The 24,776-nt window shown below is 65.5% G+C and overlaps 1 protein-coding gene across 1 annotated transcript in view; it reads left to right on the forward strand.

Moving 5' to 3' along the window:
* PLEC (plectin) overlaps nt 1–20,670 on the forward strand; it is a 36,038-nt gene extending 15,368 nt beyond the window's left edge. The window contains exons 16-34 of the mRNA XM_059815604.1: nt 69–230; nt 1,411–1,515; nt 1,976–2,071; nt 2,161–2,286; nt 3,234–3,386; nt 3,472–3,626; nt 3,762–3,888; nt 3,984–4,167; nt 4,284–4,441; nt 4,731–4,909; nt 5,128–5,266; nt 5,347–5,703; nt 5,814–5,897; nt 6,062–6,166; nt 6,409–6,507; nt 8,052–11,432; nt 12,199–19,219; nt 19,864–20,004; nt 20,402–20,670. Coding sequence (XP_059671587.1) covers nt 69–230; nt 1,411–1,515; nt 1,976–2,071; nt 2,161–2,286; nt 3,234–3,386; nt 3,472–3,626; nt 3,762–3,888; nt 3,984–4,167; nt 4,284–4,441; nt 4,731–4,909; nt 5,128–5,266; nt 5,347–5,703; nt 5,814–5,897; nt 6,062–6,166; nt 6,409–6,507; nt 8,052–11,432; nt 12,199–18,528 — 11,940 coding nt within the window. The 3' untranslated portion in view covers nt 18,529–19,219; nt 19,864–20,004; nt 20,402–20,670. The remainder of the gene's footprint in view (nt 1–68; nt 231–1,410; nt 1,516–1,975; nt 2,072–2,160; nt 2,287–3,233; nt 3,387–3,471; nt 3,627–3,761; nt 3,889–3,983; nt 4,168–4,283; nt 4,442–4,730; nt 4,910–5,127; nt 5,267–5,346; nt 5,704–5,813; nt 5,898–6,061; nt 6,167–6,408; nt 6,508–8,051; nt 11,433–12,198; nt 19,220–19,863; nt 20,005–20,401) is intronic.
* The last annotated feature ends 4,106 nt before the right edge of the window (nt 20,671–24,776 follow it).

Genomic DNA, 24,776 nt, shown 5'->3' on the forward strand with positions numbered 1-24,776 from the left:
GGAGATGTGTGGAGAGGAGGATGCAGAGGAGGATGCAGGAGGATGCCTGTCCCTGTGCCTGTCCCCAGAACTCCTCCAAGTCCCGGCTACGGCACCTGGAGAGCCTCCACAGCTTCGTCAGCGCCGCCACCAAGGAGCTGATGTGGCTGAACGAGAAGGAGGAGGAGGAGGTGAACTTCGACTGGAGCGACCGCAACCCCAACATGACGGCCAAGAAGGAGAACTACTCGGTACGGAGAGAGCCCGGGACGTGCTGTCCTGCCCGCTCCCCGTCCCTGCATGCGGCTGTCCTGCCCACTTCCTGTCCCCGCATGTGGCTGTCCTGCATGGTCCCTGTCCCTCCCTGTCCCTGCACGTGGCTGTCCTCACACAGTCCCCATCCCTCTGGCCTGGCGGTGACAGATTTTTGGAGGTGCCTCCTGCACCCTGTGGCAGAGGATGCTCTTTGGCCACCCCAGCCTTGCTGTGCCGTGCCGCCCCAGCCCCGCTGTGCCGTGCTGCTTGCCGAGGCTCCAGCCCTGCTTTTATCTCCTTCTCGTGCCAGTTCTGTTCGTTATCTCTTCGCTGTCTGATCTGGGGCTGGAGTCGCTCTTCCCCTCTGGTTATCGCTATCGATTGACTGAAACCACATCTGTGCTCTGCAGCTGAGCACCCCCAGCCCCTTAACCCTGCCTCTGCCGCATCTTCTGCCACATCTGCTGCACTTGCACACCTATTGACGGTCACACGTCCCCCAAACCGGACTTGGGGTGTCGCAAACCTCTGCACCCTTGTCCCACCTCACAGCCTCTGAGCCCCCTCAGCCCTGTCCCTCAGCCCCCAGGCCCCGTGTCCCCCTCCCTGAGAACCCCCAGCCCCCATATCCCAACCCTGAGCACCCACAGCACCAGTATCCCATCCCTGAGCACCCCCAGCCCCATATCCCACCCCTGAGCACCCCTCAGTCCTGTGTCCCAACCCTGAGCACCCCTCAGTCCTGTATCCCGTCCCTGAGCACCCCCAGCACCAGTATCCCACCCTGAGCACCCCCAGCCCCCATATCCCAACCCTGAGCACCCCTCACTCCTGTATCCCATCCCTGAGCACCCCCAGCACCAGTATCTCATCCCTGAGCACCCCCAGCCCCGTCCCTCAGCCCCCTGCAGCCCTGTCCCCCAGTGCCCCTACCCCTGCCCTCCCATTCGGCGTGCCCCCAGCTCCCCTGGGGTGGTTGGTTCCTGTGGTGGGTGCTGGACCCAACACCCCCCCGCAGAGCATCCCGCTCCGGCTTGTCCCCGACGGCCCCCGGGAGCCGCAGCGTGCCCAGGGTGGGGGCAGGAGGGTGCGCACAGACACACAGACGTGCACACACGCGTGTCCTGGCTCTGCCGGGGGCCCGGGCGCTCACCCCCCACCCCGGGGCTGTGCCAGGGGCTGATGCGGGAGCTGGAGCTGCGGGAGCGCAGAATCAAAGAGCTGCAGAGCACCGGGGACCGGCTGCTGCGGGAGGAGCACCCGGGCAGGCAGACCCTGGAGGTGAGGGGGGCGGCGGGGAGACCTGGGGGGGTCTGAGCTCTGTGGGTCACTGGTGTGGGGCACAGTGCGTGGGGCAGTGGGCACTGCAGGTTGCTGGTGTGGGGCGCAGCACGTGGGGTGGTGGGCACTGCGGGTCACTGGTGTGGGGCACAGTGCATGGGGTGATGGGCACTGCGGGTTGCTGGTGTGGGGCACAGCGCGTGGGGCAGTGGGCAGTGCGGGTCGCTGGTGTGGGGCGCAGCGCGTGGGGCAGTGTGCAGTGCGGGTCGCTGGTGTGGGGCGCAGCGCGTGGGGCGGTGGGCGGTGCATGGCAGGGCACAGTGCAGGTGGCTGCCTGGGCCGGGTGGGGGCTGGCAGCGGGCAGAAGCAGCAGGGCCGGGGCTGGCCGGTGCTGGTGCCGGTGCCGGTGCAGGCGACGGTGCCGGCGCGGGCAGGGCAGGGTGACGCGTCCCCGTTTCAGGCCTTCCAGGCGGCCCTGCAGACCCAGTGGAGCTGGATGCTCCAGCTGTGCTGCTGCATCGAAGCCCACCTGAAGGAGAACAGCGCCTACTTCCAGGTAGGGTGGGGTGGGACGGGGGTGCCCCCACCCGCGCACCCACCGCCGGGCGGGTGCCCACCCCGGCTGACCCCCCCCTGCCCCCCCAGTTCTTTGCCGACGTGAAGGAGGCTGAGGAGTTCCTGAGGAAGACGCAGGAGAACATGAAGAAGAAATACTCGTGCGATCGCAGCATCACAGTCACGCGCCTGGAGGACCTGCTGCAGGACTGCGTGGTGAGTCACCCCCGCCCGCTGCAGCCCCCGGGGTGAGCCCCCCCGATGTGTGAGCCCCGCTGCAACCCCGGCGGTGACCCCCAGCCTCGCTGCAGCCCCCAGGGCAACCCCCCAATGCATGAGCCCTGCTGCAGCCCCAGGGGGGACCCCCAGTGCATGAACTGCACTGCAGCCCCAGGGGTGACCCCCAATGCGTGAACCGCACTGCAGCCCCAGGGGTGAACCCCAATGCATGAGCCCTGCTGCAGCCCTTGGGGGTGACCCCCAACACGTGAGCCCCGCTGCAGACCCAGGGGTGACACCCCAGGGGTGACCCGCAATGCATGAACCGCACTGCAGCCCCAGGGGTGACCCCCAATGCGTGAATCGCACTGCAGCCCCAGGGGTGAACCCCCAATGTGTGAGCCCCACTGCAGCCCCAGGGGTGAACCCCCAATGCACGAGCCCTGCTGCAGCCCTTGGGGGTGACCCCCAACACGTGAGCCCCGCTGCAGACCCAGGGGTGACACCCCAGGGGTGAACCCCACTGTGTGTCCAGCTGCAGGGTGCCGGGGTGACATCCCCATATGTGCACCCCACTGCAGAGCCTCAGGGGCAGCCCCCAACATGTGCACCTCACTGCAGCCCCCCAGGGTGACACCCCCCACCCGCTGCAGTGACCTCCCCCCAACATGCAGACCCCGCTGCAGGAGTGAACCCCTCCACGCTCCCCTCCGGTGACCCCCCAATAATCCCCCACTGCAGACCCTCCCACTGTTCCCCTCCGCAATGACCCCCCCTCGGCACCCCAGGGTGCCCGTGGGAGTGGGCGAGCCTCCCACGGAGCCTCCCACCCCCACCGTGCCACCCGCTCCCCGGACCCCCGCCCCTCCGCAGGGCTCCCCCACCCAGCACGGCGCAGTGGGGGGGAGCCCCCCCGTGTCCCCCTGACCCCGCTGTGCCCGCAGGAGCAGAAGGACCAGCTGGCGGAGTACGGGGGGCAGCTGGCGGGGCTGGCCCGCCGCGCCAAGGCCATCGTCCAGCTGAAGCCCCGCAGCCCCGGCACCCCCCTCCAGGGCCGCCCACCCATCCAGGCCGTCTGCGACTACAAGCAAATGGAGGTGCGAGGGGGAGCGGAGAGCAGGGCGGGGTGGGGGGGACGCGCGGGGACCCCCGCCCCAGGCTGACGCCGCCTTGGCCCCGCAGATCACGGTGCACAAGAACGACGAGTGCGCCCTGCTCAGCAACGCCCAGCCCTACAAGTGGAAGGTGGTGAGCGCCGCTGGCAGCGAGGCCATCGTTCCCTCCGTCTGCTTCCTCGTGCCGCCCCCCAACAAGGAGGCGTTGGATGCCGTGCACAGGTGAGCGACGGCCCCCCCCGTTCCCGGGCCACGCCGGCAGCTCCGTGGCCCCGTCCTCGGCTCCCCGCTCTGCCGCGGGGTCCCCGCCGCTCTCCTCCCTCGCCCCTCCCGCTCACTCACACCACCTCTCCCCAGGCTGGAGGCCGCCCACCAGCACCTCCTCGTGCTCTGGCACCAGCTGCACCTGGACATGAGGAGCCTCCTGTCCTGGCAGTACCTGATCCGCGACATCCAGCAGATCCAGTCCTGGTCCCACCTGACGGTGAGTCCCCCCCGGGTGCCAGCACGGGGCGGCGCACAGCCCGGCGGGGGTCCCGCTCCGGCGGCGGGGGCTGACGGCGCCCTTTGTCCCCCCAGTTCCGCACGATGCAGGTGGAGGAGTGCCGGCAGGTCCTGCGCAGCCTGGAGATCCACTACCAGGAGTTCCTGCGGGACAGCCAGGACTCGCAGAGCTTCCAGCCCGACGACCGGCTGCACGTGGAGCGCGAGTACAACGCCTGCACCCAAAAGTACGAGCTGCTGCTGCGCAGCCAGGAGAAAGGTGAGCCCCCTCCTCCCCGTTGCCCTGTGCTCCCTGGGGTGTCCCCTCCGTCCCCAGGGACACGGACGGGGTGAACAGAGCAGGAAGGTGCTAACCCATCCCCGGTGTCCCCACAGGAGAGCAGGACGAGTCCCTGTGCAAGAACTACATCTCCCAGCTGAAGGACATCCGCCTGCAGCTGGAGGGTTGCGAGACCCGCACCATCCACAAGATCCGCCTGCCCCTCGACAAGGACCCGGTCAAGGAGTGCGCCCAGCGCATCACCGAACAACAGGTATGCGTGCACACACGTGCAACGCAGGCGGACAGGGACCTCTGCGCCCAGAACAGGGCTGGTGTCTGCCCACCCGCACTGGTGGGATGCAGGCCCCTTCCCCTTCCCTGCTCTGCTCCTTCTCCTCCGCGGTCGGGGCTGGCCGGGGGCCCTGCAGGCTGGGATCTGGCTGGCAGGACACAGCGTTTGGCACGGTGTTATGTGGGGGATCAGCCACGGGCAGGGCTCAGCACCAAGCTGCAGCTGGCAGGAACCAGGCAGGGAGTGAGGGACCCTCCTCTTCCTGCAGCAAATCCACCTGGAGCTGGAGGGCATCAAGAAGAACCTGGACAAGGTCAGCGAGAAGACGGAGAAGGTGCTGGCCCAGCCAGAGCAGGCCAGCTCGGCCCCCGTCTTGCGCTCGGAGCTGGAGATCACCCTGCAGAAGATGGACCAGGTGTACAGCCTCTCCAGCATCTACCTGGAGAAGTGAGTGCCCAGCTCCTGCGCAGCTCTAAGCTGCGGCCCTTGGTCATCCCGGGCCAGGGAAAACCGCTGTATCAGCTGCCGTGAGCCTGGTCTGGCCAGGGGTGGGCTGATGGGGTCTGGGGGAAGCTGGCTGTGCCAGCGTGTCCTTCCCTTCCCGTCAGCCGTGTGCCAACCGTCGCTGGCGTCCGCCCGGCTGAGCCCGTCTCCTCTCTCCGCAGGCTGAAGACCATCAACCTGGTGATCCGCAGCACTCAGGGGGCAGAGGAGCTGGTCAAGAAGTACGAGGATCAGCTGAAGGACGTGCAGACCGTGCCGGCTGACCTCAAAGAGCTGGAGGCCAGCAAGACCGAGCTGAAGGTAACAGCTGGGGCAGCACCGTGCCGGGGGGGAGCCGGCGGGGCCAGGACTGGGGCTGACCCATGCTCTGTCTGCCGCAGCGGCTGCGTGCGCAGGCAGAGGGCCACCAGCCCTTCTTCAGCACGCTGGAGACCGACCTGAGCAAGGCCAAAGATGTCAATGAGCGGATGGTCAGGGGCCACAGTGAGCGCGACGTGGACCTGGACCGCTACCGGGAGAGAGTCCAGCAGCTGCTGGAGCGCTGGCAGGCCGTCCTGACCCAGACGGACCTGCGCCAGCGCGAGCTGGACCAGCTGGGCCGCCAGCTGCGGTACTACCGCGAGAGCTGCGACGGGCTGCTCCAGTGGATCCAGGACGCAAAGGAGCGGCAGGAGAAAATCCAGGCGGTGCCCATCACCGACAGCAAGACCGTGCGGGAGCAGCTGCTGCAGGAGAAGGTAGTGCCCGCGGCGGGGTGAGCGGGGCCGGCCCAGCCGGCGCTCCTGGCAGTCCCTGGCTGCAGCGGGGCGGCCACGGGGCGCCTGAGCTCACCCCTGCCTTTCCCCAGAAACTCCTGGAAGAGTGCGACCGCAATAAGGAGAAGGTGGAGGAGTGCCAGCGCTACGCCAAGCAGTACATTGATGCCATCAAGGTGTGCCCGATGGCCGTGCCAGCCCGCTCCAGGCTGGCCTCCCTGGGGGTGCCGGGGCAGACGTGTGGCTGGGGAGGGGCGGCCCGGTGCCTGGCGGCCCCGAAGGGCCTGGGGGGCTTGCCGGGGATGCTGGCCAGCGTGCTGAGGACCCCTCTCCCCGGCAGGATTATGAGCTGCAGCTGGTGAGCTTCAAGGCGCAGGTGGAGCCAATGGCCTCTCCGGCCAAAAAGCCCAAAGTACAGTCTGCATCCGACAGCATCATCCAGGAGGTGAGGGGGGGCCCCTCCGCGCGCAGGCCTGGGGCGCCCCACGGGTCCTGGCATGCGGCTGAGCCCGGGCAGCTCCTTCCCCAGGAGCGGAAGGCTGCAGGCCTTTGCCGAAGGGGTGGGCACGGGGGGCTGGGGTGCAGGCTTGCCTCCGTCCGGCCCTGCCGCCGCTGGGCTGTGGGGCAGCTGGGCAGGGGGGTGCCATGGGCCCGCACCGCCCCGCTGACCCCTGCCGTCTGCCACAGTACGTGGACTTGCGGACGCGGTACAGCGAGCTGACCACACTCACGAGCCAGTACATCAAGTTCATCACGGAGACGCTGCGGCGGCTGGAGGAGGAGGAGGTAGGGGAGCGGCGTGCGGGCACGTGGGGTGGCATGACTCCGACTGCATTGTCTCTCCTGCATAACAACGGGGAACATGGTTCATGATGACTGCCGGCCCCCCATCACTAACGCTGGCCCACGGCCTCTAACCCCGCTCTGATCTGGGCTCCTGGGACCGAAGCTGCTGGCTCTGGGTGCAGCGGGTCTCCGAGCTGAGAGGGCCGGCCGGGGCGGCGTGCAGAGCCGGCTCCGGGCACCGCCGGGCTCTGGTGTGACTGGTGGTAGGAGGCACTTCCCAGATACACGTAGCGCAGTCAGCATCTGCCTTCCGCATGAACGCTGTGCTCGGGCGCCGCGGGACCGGAGCCCTCGGGTGTTCTGTCTTGGTAACCTTTCTAACTCTTGGTTTCTGCCCTTGGAAGTCGAGCCGCTTTGCCAGTGCTTTGTCTTGGGGGATGTTTGTGTTGGTGGGGATCTAATGGAGGGTAAAAAACCAGGATGACTCTGGCACCCCTGCACCAGGTACTCACTCCGCGCATGTCCCCCTCCCCACGGCACCCCTCCGCCTCACCTCATGGCTGCCAGCAGCGTGCGCGCCCCTCCTGCCCGCTGCACCCCCGCCCTCCGGAGAGCCACTCACCCCCGCGCTCCTTGCCCTCCTCTGCCTTTGCCTCTGCTCCCGGGCCCTCGCTGCACCCCTTGGGGTGGTGCGAGGGGACCCACCCCACGGCACGGGGGTCCGGCTCACCCGCATGTGTGCTGCCCAAGCCCGGGCCCTGCACGGAGCGCGCGCCTGCCTCGCTCACGGTGCATGCGGCACGAGCGCTCTGCGGCACGGCCCCGAGCCACGCGCAAGCAGACAACTGGCTGGCCGGGTTGCCTGGAGTGGGCCAGTGAGGGGGGGTTCGGACCAGCTGGGGCAGCATGGGCCAGAGCTTGGATTGCTTTCCACGTCGTTGAGGCTTTCCCGGCGGGGAAAGCTCTGCTGGCACCTCCCTCGGCACCCACTCCCCTCTGTCCTGCTCGCCCCGGTGCTCTGGCTGGGTCTCTCATTCCCCCAAGGTGGTGGCTCTCCGCGCCGGCCCCTCTCGCACGGGGAGCCCCGGCGAGAGCGGGAGGAGGCTCCCCTCTGCGGGGGGCTGGGGCAGGGCTCTCCCCGGAGGACAGTGGGCACGGTGGTGGTGTGCAAGCTGCTCGCATCCGTCTCCATCGCCTCTGGCTTTGCTCGCGCTCCATTCCTTCTCCGTGGTACGTGGGCCATCCCGCTTCCTGCGCTGCTGTCTCGGTCCTGTCGCCCACGCTGTGCTAAGCGACACACGGTAGTCGTGTGTCCCCTGTCTGCCATACGTCTTCTGGAAGCTGGCGTCACCGCCTCCAGCTCGTGGGGAGGCCCAGGGAGCCGAAGCCATTCCATGCGCATCCTCCACCCCTCCGCCCCGGACCGTCCCGTCTCTTGGTGGTGCGTGGTTGTGGCTGGCGTTGACGCCGCGGCTTGGTCGCATCCCTTGTGATTTCTCTCTCTCTCCCCTCTCTGTTTTCTCTGCACCCTCTTTCCCCTCCAGAAAGCCGCCGAGAAGCTGAAGGAGGAGGAGAGGAAGCGGCTGGCGGAGGTGGAGGCCCAGCTGGAGAAGCAGCGGCAGCTGGCCGAGGCCCACGCCAAAGCCAAGGCGCAGGCGGAGGCGGAGGCGCGGGAGCTGCAGCTCCGCATGCAGGAGGAGGTCACCCGGCGGGAGGTGGTGGCCGTGGATGCCGAGCAGCAGAAGCAGAACATCCAGCAGGAGCTGATGCAGCTGCGGCAGAACTCCGACCACCAGATCAAGTCCAAGGTCAAGCTGATCGAGGAGGCTGAGTACAACCGCAAGAAGGTGGAGGAGGAGATCCGCCTCATCCGCCTCCAGCTGGAGACCACCGAGAAGCAGCGGGCGGGCGCCGAGACGGAGCTGCAGGAGCTGCGGGCACGCGCCGAAGATGCCGAGCGGCAGAAGAGGCAGGCGCAGGAGGAGGCCGAGCGCCTGCGCCGGCAGGTGAAGGAGGAGAGCCAGAAGAAGCGGGAGGCGGAGGAGGAGCTGAAGCGCAAGGTGCAGGCCGAGCGGGATGCGGCGCGGGAGAAGCAGAAGGCGGTGGCCGACCTGGAGAAGCTGCGGCTGCAGGCGGAGGAGGCCGAGCGGCGGATGCGGCAAGCGGAGGCCGAGAAGGAGCGGCAGATCCAGGTGGCCCAGGAGGTGGCCCAGCGGAGCGCAGAGGCCGAGCTGCAGAGCAAGCGGCTGTCCTTCGCCGAGAAGACGGCGCAGCTGGAGCTGTCGCTGCAGCAGGAGCACATCACGGTGGCCCACCTGCAGGAGGAGGCCGAGCGGCTGAAGAAGCAGCAGCTGGAGGCCGAGCAGTTGCGGGAGGAGGCCGAGAAGGAGCTGGAGCACTGGCGGCAGAAGGCCAACGAGGCGCTGCGGCTGCGGCTGCAGGCGGAGGAGGTGGCCCACAAGAAGGCGCTGGCGCAGGAGGAGGCAGAGAAGCAGAAGGAGGACGCAGAGCGGGAGGCCCGCAAGCGCGCCAAGGCGGAGGAGTCGGCCCTGCGGCAGAAGGAGCTGGCGGAGGAGGAGCTGGAGAAGCAGCGGGAGCTGGCGGAGGGCACGGCCCAGCAGAAGCTGGCGGCGGAGCAGGAGCTGATCCGGCTGAAGGCGGAGATGGAGAACAGGGAGCAGCAGCGCTTGCTCCTGGAGGAGGAGCTCTTCCGGCTGAAGAAGGAGGTGAGCGAGGCCATCCAGAAGAGGAAGGAGGTAGAGGACGAGCTGGCCAAGCTGCGGGCCGAGATGGAGATCCTTCTGGAGAGCAAGGCCAAGACGGAGGAGGAGTCGCGCTCCACCAGCGAGAAGTCCAAGCAGCGGCTGGAGGCTGAGGCCAGCAAGCTGCGGGAGCTGGCCGAGGAGGCCGCCCGGCTGCGGGCCCTCTCCGAGGAGGCCAAGAGGCAGCGGCAGCTGGCGGAGGACGAGGCCAGCCGGCAGCGGGCCGAGGCCGAGCGCATCCTGAAGGAGAAGCTGGCGGCCATCAACGAGGCCTCACGGCTGAAGGCGGAGGCGGAGATCACCCTAAAGGAGAAGGAGGCGGAAAACGAGCGGCTGCGGCGGCTGGCGGAGGACGAGGCCTACCAGCGCAAGCTGCTGGAGGAGCAGGCCGCCCAGCACAAGCAGGACATCGAGGAGAAGATCGCCCTGCTGAAGCGCTCCTCGGAGAGCGAGCTGGAGCGGCAGAAGGGCCTGGTGGAGGACACGCTGCGGCAGCGGCGCCAGGTGGAGGAGGAGATCCGTGCCCTGAAGGCCAGCTTCGAGAAGGCCTCGGCGGGCAAGACCGACCTGGAGCGGGAGCTGAGCCGCATCCGTGGGGAGGCAGAGGAGGTGCAGCGCAGCCGGGAGCAGGCCGAGCGGGAGGCTGAGCGGCAGCGGGCGCTGGCGCTGGAGGAGGAGGGCCGCCGGCGGGAGGCTGAGGAGAAGGTGCAGGCCATCCTGGCGGCCGAGGAGGAGGCCGGGCGGCAGCGGCGGCTGGCCCTGGAGGAGGTGGAGCGGCTGAAGGCCATGGTGGAGGAGGCCAGGCGGCAGAAGGAGCTGGCGGAGAAGGAGTCGGAGCGGCAGATCCAGCTGGCGCGGGAGGCGGCGCAGAAGCGGATCGCGGCGGAGGAGAAGGCCCACCTGGCCGCCGTGCAGCAGAAGGAGCAGGAGCTGCTGCAGACGCGGCAGCAGGAACAGAGCCTGCTGGACCGGCTGCGGGAGGAGGCCGAGCGGGCCAGGCGGGCGGCAGAGGAGGCCGAGTTCGCCCGCAGCAAGGCCGAGCAGGACGCCAGCCTCTCCCGGCAGCGGGTGGAGGAGGCCGAGCGGCTGAAGCAGCGGGCGGAGGAGGAGGCGCAGGCCAAGGCGCAGGCGCAGGCGGACGCGGAGAAGCTGCGGAAGGAGGCCGAGCTGGAGGCGGCAAAGCGGGCACAGGCGGAGCAGGCGGCTCTGCGGCAGAAGCAGCTGGCGGACGCTGAGATGGAGAAGCACAAGAAGTTTGCTGAGCAGACGCTGCGGCAGAAGGCGCAGGTGGAGCAGGAACTGACCAAGGTCAAGCTGCAGCTGGATGAGACAGACCACCAGAAGGGCATTCTGGATGAGGAGCTGCAGCGGCTGAAGGAGGAGGTGACGGACGCCGTCCGGCAGAAGACTCAGGTGGAGGAGGAGCTCTTCAAGGTCCGGGTGCAGATGGAGGAGCTGGCGAAGCTGAAGAGCCGGATCGAGGAGGAGAACAAGGCGCTGATCCTCAAGGACAAGGACAACACGCAGAAGTTCCTGGCGGAGGAGGCCGAGAAGATGAAGCAGGTGGCAGAGGAGGTCGCCCGGCTCAGCGTGGAGGCCCAGGAGGCCGCCCGCATGCGGAAGCTGGCCGAGGATGACCTGGCGCAGCAGCGGGCGCTGGCAGAGAAGATGCTCAAGGAGAAGATGCAGGCGGTGCAGGAGGCCACGCGGCTGAAGGCCGAGGCAGAGATGCTGCAGAAGCAGAAGGACCTGGCGCAGGAGCACGCCAAGCGGCTGCAGGAGGACAAGGAGCAGATGCAGCAGCGCCTGGCTGAGGAGACCGAGGGTTTCCAGAAAACCCTGGAGGCTGAGCGCCGGCGGCAGCTGGAGATCACGGCCGAGGCCGAGCGCCTCAAGCTGCACGTGGCGGAGATGAGCATGGCCCAGGCCAAGGCTGAGGAGGAAGCCAAGCGGTTCAAGAAGCAGGCAGAGGAGATCAGCGAGAGGCTGCACGAGACGGAGCTGGCCACGCAGGAGAAGATGACGCTGGTTCACACTCTGGAGATCCAACGGCACCAGAGCGACCAGGATGCAGACAAGCTGCGGAGGGCCATCGCCGACCTGGAGCAGGAGAAGGAGAAGCTGAAGCAGGAGGCAGCATTGCTGCAGCAGAAGGCGGAGGAGGTACTGGGCTACGGGTCCCCCTTAGCGGTGGTGGTATGCAGGGAGGCCTTCCCTCTCCCCAGGCGCCCCACGCCGTGTCCCAGGACAGTAGGTGCGCGGCGGCTGGCCAGGCTCTGGGAGCTGTGCTGTCCGTTCCCTGAGGACCATCACTGCAGCCTGCACCCGGCGGGTGTGGGCACGGGGCTGGCTGCTGGCACCGTCCGGGAGGTGAAGGCGTCACTGAGCCTCCCACCCCAGCATCTGTCCCCCCTGCCAGGTGTCACGGCGAGCGGCTGCTTGTGGGGCAGGACCCCCACGTGCGCAGAGCCAGCATCAGGAGTAGCGAGGCAAACCCAGCAGGGAGGTGTCGGAGCAGGACCTCCCACCCCCTGCCCTCTCCTGCTGCGGGCAGCTCCTTCTGTGGAGGGGCAATCCCCACCACCTGTGCCGGCTTTTCGGCCCCGTGGCGCATCCTGCCTTATTCCTCTCCGCAGACAAGAGCCGTCCCCGGTGCCGTGCGGAGAATCCCTGACACCCGCAGAAAAGCTTGTGTCTTTTCCCTGCTCATTCCGCCCACGTGTTGTTTGCTGTGGCTCCCTAACCCCAGCTCTGCTCCCTTAACTCTTAACCGGCGTAGCAGCGTGGTTGGGTGACTCTGCACCCCTACCAGCCGGGTGCCACCCCTGTCCTCCCGCCCCAGCCCGCCCCCGCTGCCCCATGGGTGCTGCTGCCCTCCTGGGCGGACAGTGCCATCTGACCGTGCTGTCTGTCCTCTCTCCCACCCCAGATGCAGGTGGCTCAGCAGGCGCAGCTCCGCCAGGAGACACAGCTCCTGCAGCAGACCTTCCTGACGGAGAAGGACGCCCTGCTGCAGAAGGAGAAGTTCATCGAGGAGGAGAAAACAAAGCTGGAGAAGCTCTTCAAAGACGAGGTGAACAAAGCCCAGAACCTGAAGGCAGAGCAGGAGCGGCAGCAGAAGGAGATGGAGCAGGAGAAGCAGCAGCTGAAAGCCATGCTGGACGAAGCCAAGAAGCATCAGCAAGAAGCAGAGGAAAACGTCCGGCACAAGCAGGAGGAGCTGCAGCAGCTGGAGAGACAGCGGCAGCAGCAGGAGAAACTCCTGGAAGAGGAGAACAAGAAGCTCAGGGAGAGACTTGAGCAGATGCAGGAAGAGTACAAGGCCGCCCTGGCACAGACACGAGAGATCATGATCCAGACGGACGACCTGCCCGAGGAGACTACGGTTACGATGACGCAGCTGCCAGATATCAAAGCTGTGCCCAATGGCAGAGACGCGGTGGATGGCTTAGCGCAGAATGGGGAGCCGGAGTTTGCATTTGATGGCATCCGTCAGAAGGTATCTGCAGAGAAGCTGGCTGATGCTGGCATTTTGAGCAAGGAGAACTTGGACAAGTTGGTGAAGGGTGTTGTGAGTGTTAGCGAGCTCTCGCAGAGGGAAGACGTCAAGAAGTACCTGCAGGGCAAGAGCAGCATCGCCGGTTTGTTAATCAAACCCAGTAATCAAAAGATGAGCATCTATGAAGCCATGAAGAAGAAGCTGCTCAGCCCAGGCACCGCGCTGGTCCTCCTGGAAGCGCAGGCTGCCTCTGGCTTCATAATTGACCCTGTGAGAAACGCGAGGCTCTCGGTGAATGAGGCGGTGAGAGAGGGAGTGATTGGGCCAGAACTGCACAATAAGATGCTGTCTGCTGAACGGGCAGTAACCGGCTACAAGGATCCTTACACGGGCGACAAGATCTCCCTCTTCCAGGCCATGACGAAGGAGCTCATCGTCAGGGAGCACGGCATCCGCCTGCTCGAGGCCCAGATCGCCACCGGCGGCATCATCGATCCCGTCAACAGCCACCGCCTGCCTGTAGAAGTTGCCTACAAGCGTGGCTACTTTGACCAGGAGATGAACCAGATCCTCTCTGACCCCACCGACGACACCAAGGGCTTCTTCGACCCCAACACACAGGAGAACCTCACCTACCTGCAGCTCATGGAGCGGTGCGTGACTGACCCGGACACAGGGCTGTGCCTCCTGCCACTCACTGACCAGGCGGCCAAAGCAAGAGAGATGGTCTACACCGACAAAGAAGCTAAGGATGTCTTTAAGAAGGCCACAGTGACGGCACCATTTGGCAAGTTCCAAGGGAAGACGGTGACCATCTGGGAGATCATCAACTCTGAATATTTCACTGAGGACCAAAGGCGGGACCTGATCCAGCAGTACAGGACTGGCAAGATCACGGTGGAGAAGATCATTAAGATCATCATCACGGTTGTGGAGGAAAGCGAGAAAAAGAGACAGATGTGCTTCGAGGGCCTCCGGGCCCCCGTGCCTGCTGCTGAGCTGCTGGAAAGCAAAATCATCGACAAGGACCTCTACAACCAACTACACCAGGGCAAGAAGTCTGTGAAGGACGTGACGGAGATGGAGTCTGTGCGGCAGTACCTGAAGGGCACGGATGCCATTGCCGGCGTCCTAGTGGAGTCGACCGGCCAGAAGCTCACCTTCTACGACGCCCTGAAGAGAAACCTGCTGAAGCCAGAGATTGCCTTGTCCCTGCTGGAAGCACAGGCTGCCACTGGCTACATCATTGACCCCGTGAGGAACAAGCTGTTCTCTGTTGACGAGGCAGTGAAGGCTGAGGTGGTCGGGCCCGAGTTTCACGAGAAGCTGCTGTCCGCAGAGAAGGCGGTGACTGGCTACAAGGATCCATATACGGGCCAGACAGTTTCCCTCTTCCAAGCGCTCAAGAAGGGCCTCATCCCCAGCGATACAGGGGTCCGTCTGCTGGATGTCCAGCTCGCCACTGGAGGCATCATCGATCCTGTGAACAGCCACCGGCTCCCACTCGAGGTCGCCTACAAGCGGGGCTACTTCAACCCAGAGATAAATGAGGCTCTGGCTGATCTTCAAGATGATGCCAAGGCTTTCTATTGTCCGAACACCCAAGAGCACCTCACCTACGCCCAGTTGCAGAAGAATTGCCACCGTGACAAGCAGACTGGCTTCTGCCTGCTGCCTCTGTCAGACAAAGCCATCCAGTCGCAGCAGGAGGAGGTCTACACAGACAGCCAGGCGAAGGAGTGCTTTGACAAGGCGACCGTAGAGGTCCCGGTGGGCAGCATGAAGGGCCAGACAATGACCATCTGGGAGCTGATCCACTCCGAGTACTTCACGGAGGAGCACAGGCGGGAGCTCCTCCGACAGTACAAGACTGGCAAGGTGACCATCGAGAAGATCATCAAGATCGTGATCACCATTATTGAGGAGGCAGAGACCAAAAAGAAAGAGAAGCTGACGTTCAGCGGTCTCCGGGCACCTGTACCCGCCAGCGAGCTGGTGGAGTCCCGCATCATCAGCAAAGCCCAGTACGAGCAGCTGAAGGAAGGCAAGAAATCGGTGAAGGACCTCTCCGAGACAGATGCAGTGAGGAGATTCCTGCATGGCAACGACTGCATTGCTGGCGTCTACGTGGAGGCGACCAAGGAGAAGCTGAACATCTACGAGGCCATGAAGAGGAACCTGCTGAGGCCCAGCACCGCCGTGGTCCTCCTGGAGGCCCAGGCAGCGACTGGGTTCTTGATCGACCCTGTGAAGAACCGGAAACTGTATGTCAACGAGGCTGTGAAGGCTGGTGTCGTCGGGCCTGAACTGCACGAGAAGCTGCTGTCTGCCGAGAAGGCTGTCACTGGTTACAAGGACCCCTACTCGGGCAACACCATCTCCCTCTTCCAGGCCATGAAGAAAGGACTCATTGTCAAGGAGCACGGCATCCGCCTGCTTGAGGCCCAGATCGCCACCGGCGGCATCATCGACCCCGTCAACAGCCACCGCCTTCCCTTGGAGGTGGCCTACAAGCGGGGATACTTCGACGAGGAGATGAACCGGACCCTCTCCGACCCCACCGACGACACCAAGGGCTTCTTCGACCCCAACACCCACGAGAACCTCACCTACACGCAGCTGAAGGAGAAGTGCATCGAGGATCCCGAGACGGGCCTGTACCTGCTGCCTCTGCGGGAGCCTGAGAAGCCTGCAGTGGTGGAGACCACCCAGGTGTACACGGAGGCAGAGACGCGGAAGGTGTTTGAGGAGACACAGGTGAACATCCCCGTGGGCAGCAGGGCGGGCTCCTCCATGTCGCTGTGGGAGATCATGCACTCGGACCTGCTGCCCGAGGAGCAACGGAAGCAGCTCATGGAAGAGTTCCAGTCGGGCCGTGTGTCCAAGGAGCGCATGATCATCATCATCATTGAGATCATTGAGAAGACTGAGATCATTAGGCAGCAGAATCTCACGTCCTATGACTACGTCCGGCGCCGCATCACGGCCGAGGACCTCTACGAGGCCAAGATCATCTCTGTAGACATCTACAACCTGCTGAAGCAGGGCTCCAAAACCTTCCGGGAGCTCCTGGACGTGGAAACTGTCTGGAAGTACCTCTATGGGTCGGGCTGTGTGGCCGGCATCTACATCCCCTCTTCCAAGCAGAAGCTCAGTATCTACCAGGCACTGAAGAAGGGGCTGATCAACTCTGAAGTGGCCCGCTCCCTCCTGGAGGCCCAGGCTGCCACCGGTTTCATGATCGACCCCACAAAGAATGAGATGCTGACTGTCGATGAAGCAGTCAGGAAAGGCGTGGTGGGGCCTGAAATCCACGACCGGCTCCTGTCCGCAGAGAGGGCCGTGACCGGTTACAGAGACCCATACAGTGAACAGAAGATTTCCATCTTCCAGGCCATGAAGAAAGACCTCATTCCCAGTGAAGAGGCCCTCAAGCTCCTGGATGCCCAAATCGCCACCGGTGGCATCATCGACCCGCACCTGGGCTTCCATCTGCCCCTGGAGGTGGCCTACCAGCGGGGCTTCATCAACAAGGACACGTACGACATGCTCTCCGAGCCCAGCGAGGTGCGAAGCTACGTGGATCCGTCCACGGAGGAGAAGCTCAGCTACACGCAGCTCCTGAAGCGGTGCCGGAAGGACGAGAACAGCGGGCTCCTCCTGCTCCCACTCTGCGACACGAGGAAGCTCACCTTCCGGGGACTGCGGAAGCAGATCACCGTGGAGGAGCTGGTCCGTTCGCAAGTGATGGACGAAGCCACTGCCCAGCGCCTCCAGGAGGGCCTCACCTCCATCGAGGAGGTCTCCAAGAACCTGAAGAAGTTCCTGGAGGGCACCAGCTGCATTGCTGGCGTCTTTGTGGACTCCACAAAGGAGCGGCTGTCTGTGTACCAGGCCATGAAGAAGGGCATCATCAGGCCAGGCACCGCGTTCGAGCTCCTGGAGGCGCAGGCAGCCACGGGGTACGTGATTGACCCCATCAAGGGCCTCAAGCTGACAGTGGAGGAAGCTGTGCGGATGGGCATTGTGGGCCCCGAGTTCAAGGACAAGCTGCTCTCTGCTGAGAGGGCGGTCACCGGCTACCGGGATCCCTACTCCGGAAAGCTCATCTCCCTCTTCCAGGCCATGAAGAAGGGTCTGATCCTGAAGGACCACGGGATCCGCTTGCTCGAGGCCCAGATTGCAACAGGAGGCATAATCGATCCCGAGGAGAGCCACCGCCTCCCTGTGGAAATGGCCTACAAGAGGGGCCTCTTCGACGAGGAGATGAATGAGATCCTGCTGGATCCTAGCGATGACACCAAGGGCTTCTTCGACCCGAACACGGAGGAGAACCTAACCTACCTGCAGCTCATGGAGCGGTGCATCACTGACCCAGAGACTGGCCTCTGCCTCCTGCCCCTGAAGGAGAAGAAGCGGGAGAGGAAGACCTCCTCCAAGTCCTCCGTCCGCAAGCGCAGGGTGGTGATCGTCGACCCAGAGACAGGCAAGGAGATGTCTGTGTACGAAGCCTATCGCAAGGGCCTCATCGACCACCAGACCTACTTGGAGCTGTCGGAGCAGGAGTGTGAGTGGGAGGAGATCACCACCTCCTCCTCTGACGGTGTGGTGAAGTCAATGATCATCGACAGGCGCTCAGGCCGCCAGTACGACATCGACGATGCCATCAGCAAGGGCCTGATTGACCAGTCGGCCCTGGACCAGTACCGCTCGGGCACCCTCTCCATCACCGAGTTTGCAGACATGCTCTCCGGCAACATGAGTGGCTTCCGGTCACGGTCATCCTCCGTGGGATCCTCCTCCTCCTACACCGTCAGCCCGGCCCCCACACGAACGCAGATATCCATGTGGAGCGACCCGACCGAGGAGACCGGGCCGGTGGCGGGCATCCTGGACACGGACACTCTGGAGAAGGTGTCCATCACAGAGGCGATGCGCCGCAACCTCGTGGATAACATCACGGGGCAGAGGCTGCTGGAAGCCCAGGCCTGCACCGGGGGCATCATCGACCCCAACACCGGGGATAAGTGCTCCGTCGCTGACGCGGTGAACAAGGGCCTGGTCGACAAAATCATGGTGGACCGCATCAACCTGGCGCAGAAGGCCTTCTATGGCTTCGAGGACCCACGGACCAAGACGAAGATGTCGGCAGCCCAGGCCCTGAAGAAGGGCTGGCTGTACTACGAGGCCGGGCAGCGCTTCCTGGAGGTGCAGTACCTGACGGGGGGCCTGATCGAGCCCGACGTCGAGGGCCGCGTCTCCTTGGACGAGGCGCTGCAGAAGGGCACCATTGACACGCGCACAGCCCAGAAGTTGCGGGACGTGAACACCTACTCCAAGTATCTCACCTGCCCCAAAACCAAGCTCAAGATCTCCTACAAGGACGCGATGGACCGAAGCATGATCGAGGACGGGACCGGCCTGCGGCTGCTGGAGGCCTCCTCCCAGTCCAGCAAGGGCTACTACAGCCCCTACAACGTCAGCAGCGCCGGCTCCACCTCCGGCTCGCGGTCGGGCTCCCGGACTGGGTCCCGGTCGGGCTCCAGGCGAGGTAGCTTCGACGCCACCGGCTCCGGCTTCTCCATGACCTTCTCTTCCTCCTCCTACTCTTCCTCGAGCTTTGGGCGCAGATATGCCGTAGGTCCCCAGAGCACCGTGGAGGCGGCCGCCCTCGCCTTGTCTCTCCTGAGCAGGAGCTGCGGGCGGGAGGCGAGTGGGGAGCGCCCCGGGCTGCGCGGGCCCCCGCTCCGCGTGGCCTGAAACCTGCCAGCCCCTTCCCGAGGAACCCGCCGCCTCACCTGCTCCGCATGTGGCAACGCTGCTGGCTAATCACTAGTATTTTTTTTAATTTTTAAACTCCATTCTTCTTCCAAAGCAGTGCCTAAAGTTTAACCAAAAAGACTAGACTAATATATTAATATATACGATTGTTCTGACAGTATTTGTATATTAAGAGATGAGAGAGAAAACACACTACCCTCCCAGATCTGCCGCCCCGGGAACCTGCTGCTGTTCCTGCCCTCTGCAGAGCCGATCCCGCCCAGCTGCTCGGACATGGCGAGGCAGAGCTGGAAAACAGGAAAACAGTTCCGCCTTTTTGATCTAACCACTTAGCGACTCTTTTGTAATTAACCCTGCCGGCTTCATCCCCCACACCCCGAAGGAGGAGATGACCCTGTCCCCGCTGCGCACCGACCCTGTCCCCGTGGCACACCGCAGCCGGCGTGCCGGCAGGACAGAAGAGGACATCGCGGGCTCCCTGCCGCTCGGCACTGGACAGCCAGACCCTCCGCACCGGCCCTGGAGCTGTCGCCTGGACCCCTTCCACCTTGCCCTCAGTGCGGCGTGGCGAGGAGGGGGCTGTGCGCCCCAGCTCCTGAGCTGCCCCAGCATCCTGGCTTGGCCTCCCGGCACATCCCCACCACCACGCCGTGGAGCTGGTGCCCCAACCGTAAGTGCGCGCTGGCGCTGCCCGGTGCTTCTGCGCCGTGCGGAGGGACCTGCCTCCGCTCCGCCGCTTCGCCCGCCGAGGGGCTTCGCTGCGTGTCCACCGCCGCCTCCGCCAGCCCGCCCGCCCGCTGGGACGCACCCGCCGCGCTTGGCTCTCCCCGCCCGCGTGGCTCGTGTCGCCGCTAGCCGGCAGCCGCGCCTGCCGCTGCCTGTCTGTCTGTCTGTCTGCCTCTCCGTGTATCTGGGAAGTGCTCCGCACAAGGTTGATTTCTTAACGCTGACGTGGCTTAATGAATTGACAGGCGTCCGCCAGAGCCCGCGCCCGAGCTCGGCAGAGCCTGCGCTGCCAAAGCCAGCCCGGCTCTGCGTGCGGTTCCTGCGCCCAGACCCCAGCCGCTGCCCAGCCACGCGCCCCCCCCTCGCCACGGAGGTTCTCCAGACCCTCTTGAGGGGCGCAGAGGCCGCAGGACCCTCCGTGCGCAGGGGGGGTCGTGGGACGCTGCAGCAGCCCGGCGTGCTCTCTTGTTAGAAAAAAGGCGGATCTCTGTAAAACCGGACTCCTCTTTTCTTCCTCGTGGTAATTCCTTTCCTCTTGGTTTTCCTCTCCTTCCCTTCACCCGCAATAACGCGCTCTCTCTCTGGCAGATGTCTTTTTCCAGTCCCACCAAAGAAGTCCCCTTGCCGATGGGCGAGTTCCTTAGCTGGGTCTCCGATGTCAGCAAGTCGTGGATGAGCTTGAGGGGAGCCCAGGACGCGGCAGCTCCTCGGCCGTGCTCGTCCGCACAGGTAACGCCAACCTTTCCAGTCTCTCTCTTTGGAGCCGGGGTTCCTCGCTGTGCTGCGGCTCGCTGGGCTGGTGCTGGGGCTTTAGCTGGGTGCTGCGTTCTCCAGGCGGTGACACCAAGGTGTCCCGCGGGCATCGTTTTCCTCCAAGTACAGTTTGGGGTACAGTCGCCCACGGTGAAGGCTTTCCAGCCGTGCTTGTGCCGGACCGGTGCTGCACCCTGCCGCTCTGGCTGCGGGAGGGCTGGCCCCGGTCGGGAAGTGTCGCTCGCTGAGGCAGTGCGGGGACGAGCAGGCTGGCACGGGGCGGGCACGCAGCACTGCCGGCTGGGCTCGATGGCTTCATCTCATGGACCAGTCTCCCTGTCTCATCCCATCTTTTCTGTTCGCTTTGTTTTAGTGTTGCTGGATGTCCATCCCAACTCCCCTCACCGCTGCCACGGAGCCCGTACCCCCGTCCTGGGGCAAGTGGGACCGCACTTGAGGACACTGGGACATGCTCCCTCTCCCTTTGCACTTGCCAGAGTCCCCAGGCTGAGGCTGGGGGTCATGCTGCCCAGGCATGGGGGCTGCCCCACGGCACTGGAGCCCCCTGGCCGGCAGCGGGGTGCCCTGGCCCACCTGCTGCCCCTGCCCCCTGGCAGCACGCAGCCCCCGTCCCCCGCCACACTCCACCGGGACCCCATGCAGGGGCTGAAGCAATAAGTGACGCAGCGGTGGCGGGGCTGCACCGGCTCAGGCTGTCGGGGCCGTAGCCCCCGCAGCCTGCCCCCCCCGGGGGCTGTAGCCCCCAGGAGGCACCCATGTGGTCGCCTGGCCCTCCCCACGCCCTGTGCCAGCGTGCCCCGAGGTGCACCCGCTCCTCCCCGGGGACAGCCTCCCGGCACGGTGCCACAGCTCACCCGCGGATCTCCACAGCACCTCTCCTCCTTCCCACCTGCTCTCATTTGCCACGTGTAAATCGAGCCATGTTATTCCTCAGCATTCGTTGTTATTATTCTCATTATCCAGTTTTGCTTTTGCATGACATGCTAACGTGGGCGACTCTGTACCGTAGCCCAGCCTGAGCCGGGGCTCCCGCTCCCTCGGGGCCTTGCGCTCCCCTGATTTCCCAATCATTTCTCGTCAGGGCAGCTGGGGCTGATCAGTAATCCAAAAGCATCTCTTTATGGGGGCAAAACACTAAAACCTGACTTGTATATACCGTGAAGTGTTTGTAAAACATGCAGTATGGACCCATGGCCCTCCCCAGTGAGGTCAGTAAAAAGAGATCCTATGAAACCAGCCGGCAGCTCTGCGTGGTCTGTTCGCCCTCACTGCTCCCCGTGGGCTGCCGTGCCCCGGCCTCACCGCGGCGGGTGTGGGCTGGGGGCTCCCGGTCGCCTCCCGCGCCTTCGTGCCATGCGCCGTGGCATCTGGTGTCCGTGCTGCCGCGGGTTGTGGTGGAGCATGCCAGGGCACCGGAGGCCTGACCAGCTCCTGCCACGAGCTCTGTAGCAGTGTGCTAGGCTGGTGCGCAGCCATGCTCCGGCGTCCCCACAGTCCTGCGCCGCCGGGCACGGAGCAGGGCCACGGGGTTGTCCCCAGAGCTGCTCACAGCCCCGGGCTGGTGGCACCCCTGGCCCCAGGGTTTGCTCTGCGTGGAGGTGAGTGTGACTGCAGCGGAGCCGGGGTCTCTCCCGCCCTGGGAGGCTGCGGCCCTGTGCCAGTGGGTCCCCGGTTTTGGGGATGGGGAGCAGCAGTGTGCGGGCATGTCTGGTGGTGTGGAGGCTTCTGAGGCTGCGTCCTTCACACCGGGACAGATGTGTCCCTCCAGCAGTGGGGCTCCGGGCAAGGGCAGTGCTTGCTGTCCCCCAAAGCGCTTGTCCCCTGTATCGATATGTGCTGCTACCGCGCGAGCGGGGCCGGGCCAGGGCTACGCACACTGGTGCCTTGGGCTCTGTGCCGCGCATCCCTGCACTGCCGCCCGGAGCGGGCAGGCTGTGTCATGGGTGCTCCCTTAGCCTGGCAGCGCAGGAGCTGTTGTGGCTGGGATGGCAGCGGTCGGGGAGCCCTGGTCGGCTGCGAGCACGAGAGGCTGAACGGGGGATAAGGGCGAGCTGTCTGGGCAGCCAGCCAGCGGTGGGACAGCGGGGTTCGTTAGGGGCAGCCTGGGCAAACCTGGGAGATGTCAGTGCAGACGCTCGCTCAGGAGGTTCACTGGCGCTGGCTTGGACCCGTCAAGGAGTCTTTCCAGCCCTGCGAGCCATGTGCTACTGCTCTGTCCAGGCTGGGTTTCCCTGCGCCGGGAAGCTCGTCCTGCGGCACTGCCTCCCGCCAGGCACCGTGCCGTGAGCACCGGAGCCGCACGGGACCTTGCGCCTGCTCCGTGCAACATCTGGGGGCCGGTGGGGTCTGCCCGGGAGCAGCGGGACTGTGCCGGGAGCAGCCGAGCGTGTCACCCCCTCTAGCAGCACCCGGGTGGAGAGCCTGGGCTGGCCCGGACAGATGGCAGCAGCTTGGGAGCACGGTAATTGCATTGTGCGTCTGCAATTAGCGGCAGCGTCCCTGCCTGCCTGCCTGCAGCGGGCTGCACCAGGACGTGGCCGTTGGACACAGCCGGCGTGGGGGGACCGTGTGGGGGAGCATCCCCTGTGCTGGGGGCGGTCACAGGCTGCTGAGCCCATCGGGGGGGTCAGGATGGGTCCCAGGGAGGGTGGCAAGAACTGTTCCCTGGGGATGGCACGGGCAGCCCAGGGCCGTGCTCTACCTCACAGCCCCTTCAGATATTCCCTGCTCCCCCCCACCTTCCTGATCCCCCCTTCAAGGCCGGACGCCTCTCACAAACCCCATGAGGCCACCGAGACCCCTCTGCATCCAGGGCGAAACTCCATGGCCCAGCCCCACTCCATGGGCTAGAAAGCCCTCACCTTCCCACGACTTTGGGGAGTGCAGTTCCCCTTCCCCGGGTGAGAAATCCCCCAGCTCCTGAGCGCATCCCCTGGGCCCGGCCTTTGGGACCAGTGCCCGTTTGCTGGAGGGGACCCTCTTCCCCACACGCCCTTCAGCCCTGTGTCCGTGTTGGTGCCGGCACAGGGACCCTCCCCGGTGTGGCGGGATGCCGGGGTGAGCCGGGCAGGCACCGGGCAGAAGCTGCTCCACTCGCCGGGGTGATGGGCAAGCCGGGGCGGTGGGATCCCACTGCGGCGGCTGGCAAAGGGACAGGCCCTGGTGTGGGGCGCAAGGGGCGAGGTGGAGAGGGACACCCTGTGCACCCAGGCTGTCCGCTCCCGGGCATCTGTCAGGCACACAGGGCCACCTGCGGCCTGGTGCCGTGGGGCCAGCCGTGGGGTGAGCGGTGCAGCGCGTGGGGAAGGCCTGTGCTCCCGCCTGGCGTGGCGTCCCTCATCCGCGGAGCCGTTCCAGCTGTCTCGTGCCACTCCACGTCACCCTCCTGCTCCCCTGGGACCCCCGGTCCTTCCCAAAGCCCCTTCCCGTGGGCAGCAACTGCCTCCCATGCGCTCGCCCCAGAGCCGCCTGGCTTCCCGTGGGCACTGGCGGTGCTGGTGCGGAGCCGACAGGCAGGGCTCGGCATCAGCCGGGCTCAGCACAGGCAGCGCGACGGCAAGCGGCACCGCTGGGACAGCGGGGAGCTGGGGACCTCAGCCTCTAGCTGGTCCCCAAAGCAGCCACAGCCGAACCACGCAGCATGGCGCTACCGAGGGCTCAGCAGGAGAAATGCACCGTGCAGGCGAAACAGCCCCCGCACCCCGTGCTGCCGTACCCCTGGGCGGTGGAGGGCCGGTCGCAAGGGGCGCTGGGGTCTGTGGGGCAGGATTTGGCTGAGCCCCACGAGCTGGCAGGGGCCCAGCAGCTCCAGCCCTGCTGCGCCAGGGTGGTGGGTGAGCGGCGGGTCCGGGGCAGAGCTGCGGCAGGGGCTGGCAGGGCTGCCCCGTCCTGTCGCTCCCTCCTGGTCGATGCGGTGGAGAGGGCCGGTGTCTGCCACCCTGCCGGCCTTGGCACAGCTGGCTGAGCCCCAGCGCCGTGCGAGGAAGCAACAAGGCCGGCAGCTGGGCGAGGGCAAGCAGCAGCTCAGCCATGAGGAGCATCAGCTGCCATGGAGCTGCATGGCGTGCCGGGAGCGGCCGAGTGAGCATGTAATTGGGCCAAGCTAATTATGATGGATAACTCTATTATATTCCCATTTTTAATGCACTGCAGCTTAGCTTGCCCCGCTGACGCGCGGGCCAGAGTTCACCTCTTTCAGGCCCTCCGAGCTAAACTGTCGTGTAGCGTTAAAACTGCGGGGCAGTGGCGTGCGAAGCACTGAATGCCGCACCGGTCGTGGCTGTCAGTCAGCCCTGGAAGGGCTCCTTCGCCCCCTGAGCAGCCGCCCGGCACACACGGGCATTTGCAAACAGCCTGTCACCGGCTCACACACAGCGCTGGCGGGACCGTTGGGATGCTCACCGGGAGGGCACACTATGTGGTGCCCCCAGGTGTGCCGCGGCCGAGCTGGGCTGTGCCCGGGGACCCTGCGTGCCACAGCCCCACAGTGGGACGGTTTCTCACGCCCGAGCGTGAGGGTGCTCGCCATCACTGTATGAACGGCAGCACCGTCGGCTGCACCACCCCGTCCTGCCGCAGTAGCCGCCTCTGGCCATGGGCCGGCACGTGGGACCCGTGGCTGCCGGCCCAAGCGGGGCCGCGGCAGCCAGCTCAGCCCCGCTGGCACACACTATCTGCCAGCTCTGCACGCCCACTGCCCTGGGCACTGCTGGCTCCAGCCCGCAGCG

Source organism: Gavia stellata, chromosome 3 (assembly GCF_030936135.1).
Source record: "Gavia stellata isolate bGavSte3 chromosome 3, bGavSte3.hap2, whole genome shotgun sequence".
In the NCBI taxonomy this organism is placed as follows: Eukaryota; Metazoa; Chordata; class Aves; order Gaviiformes; family Gaviidae; genus Gavia; species Gavia stellata.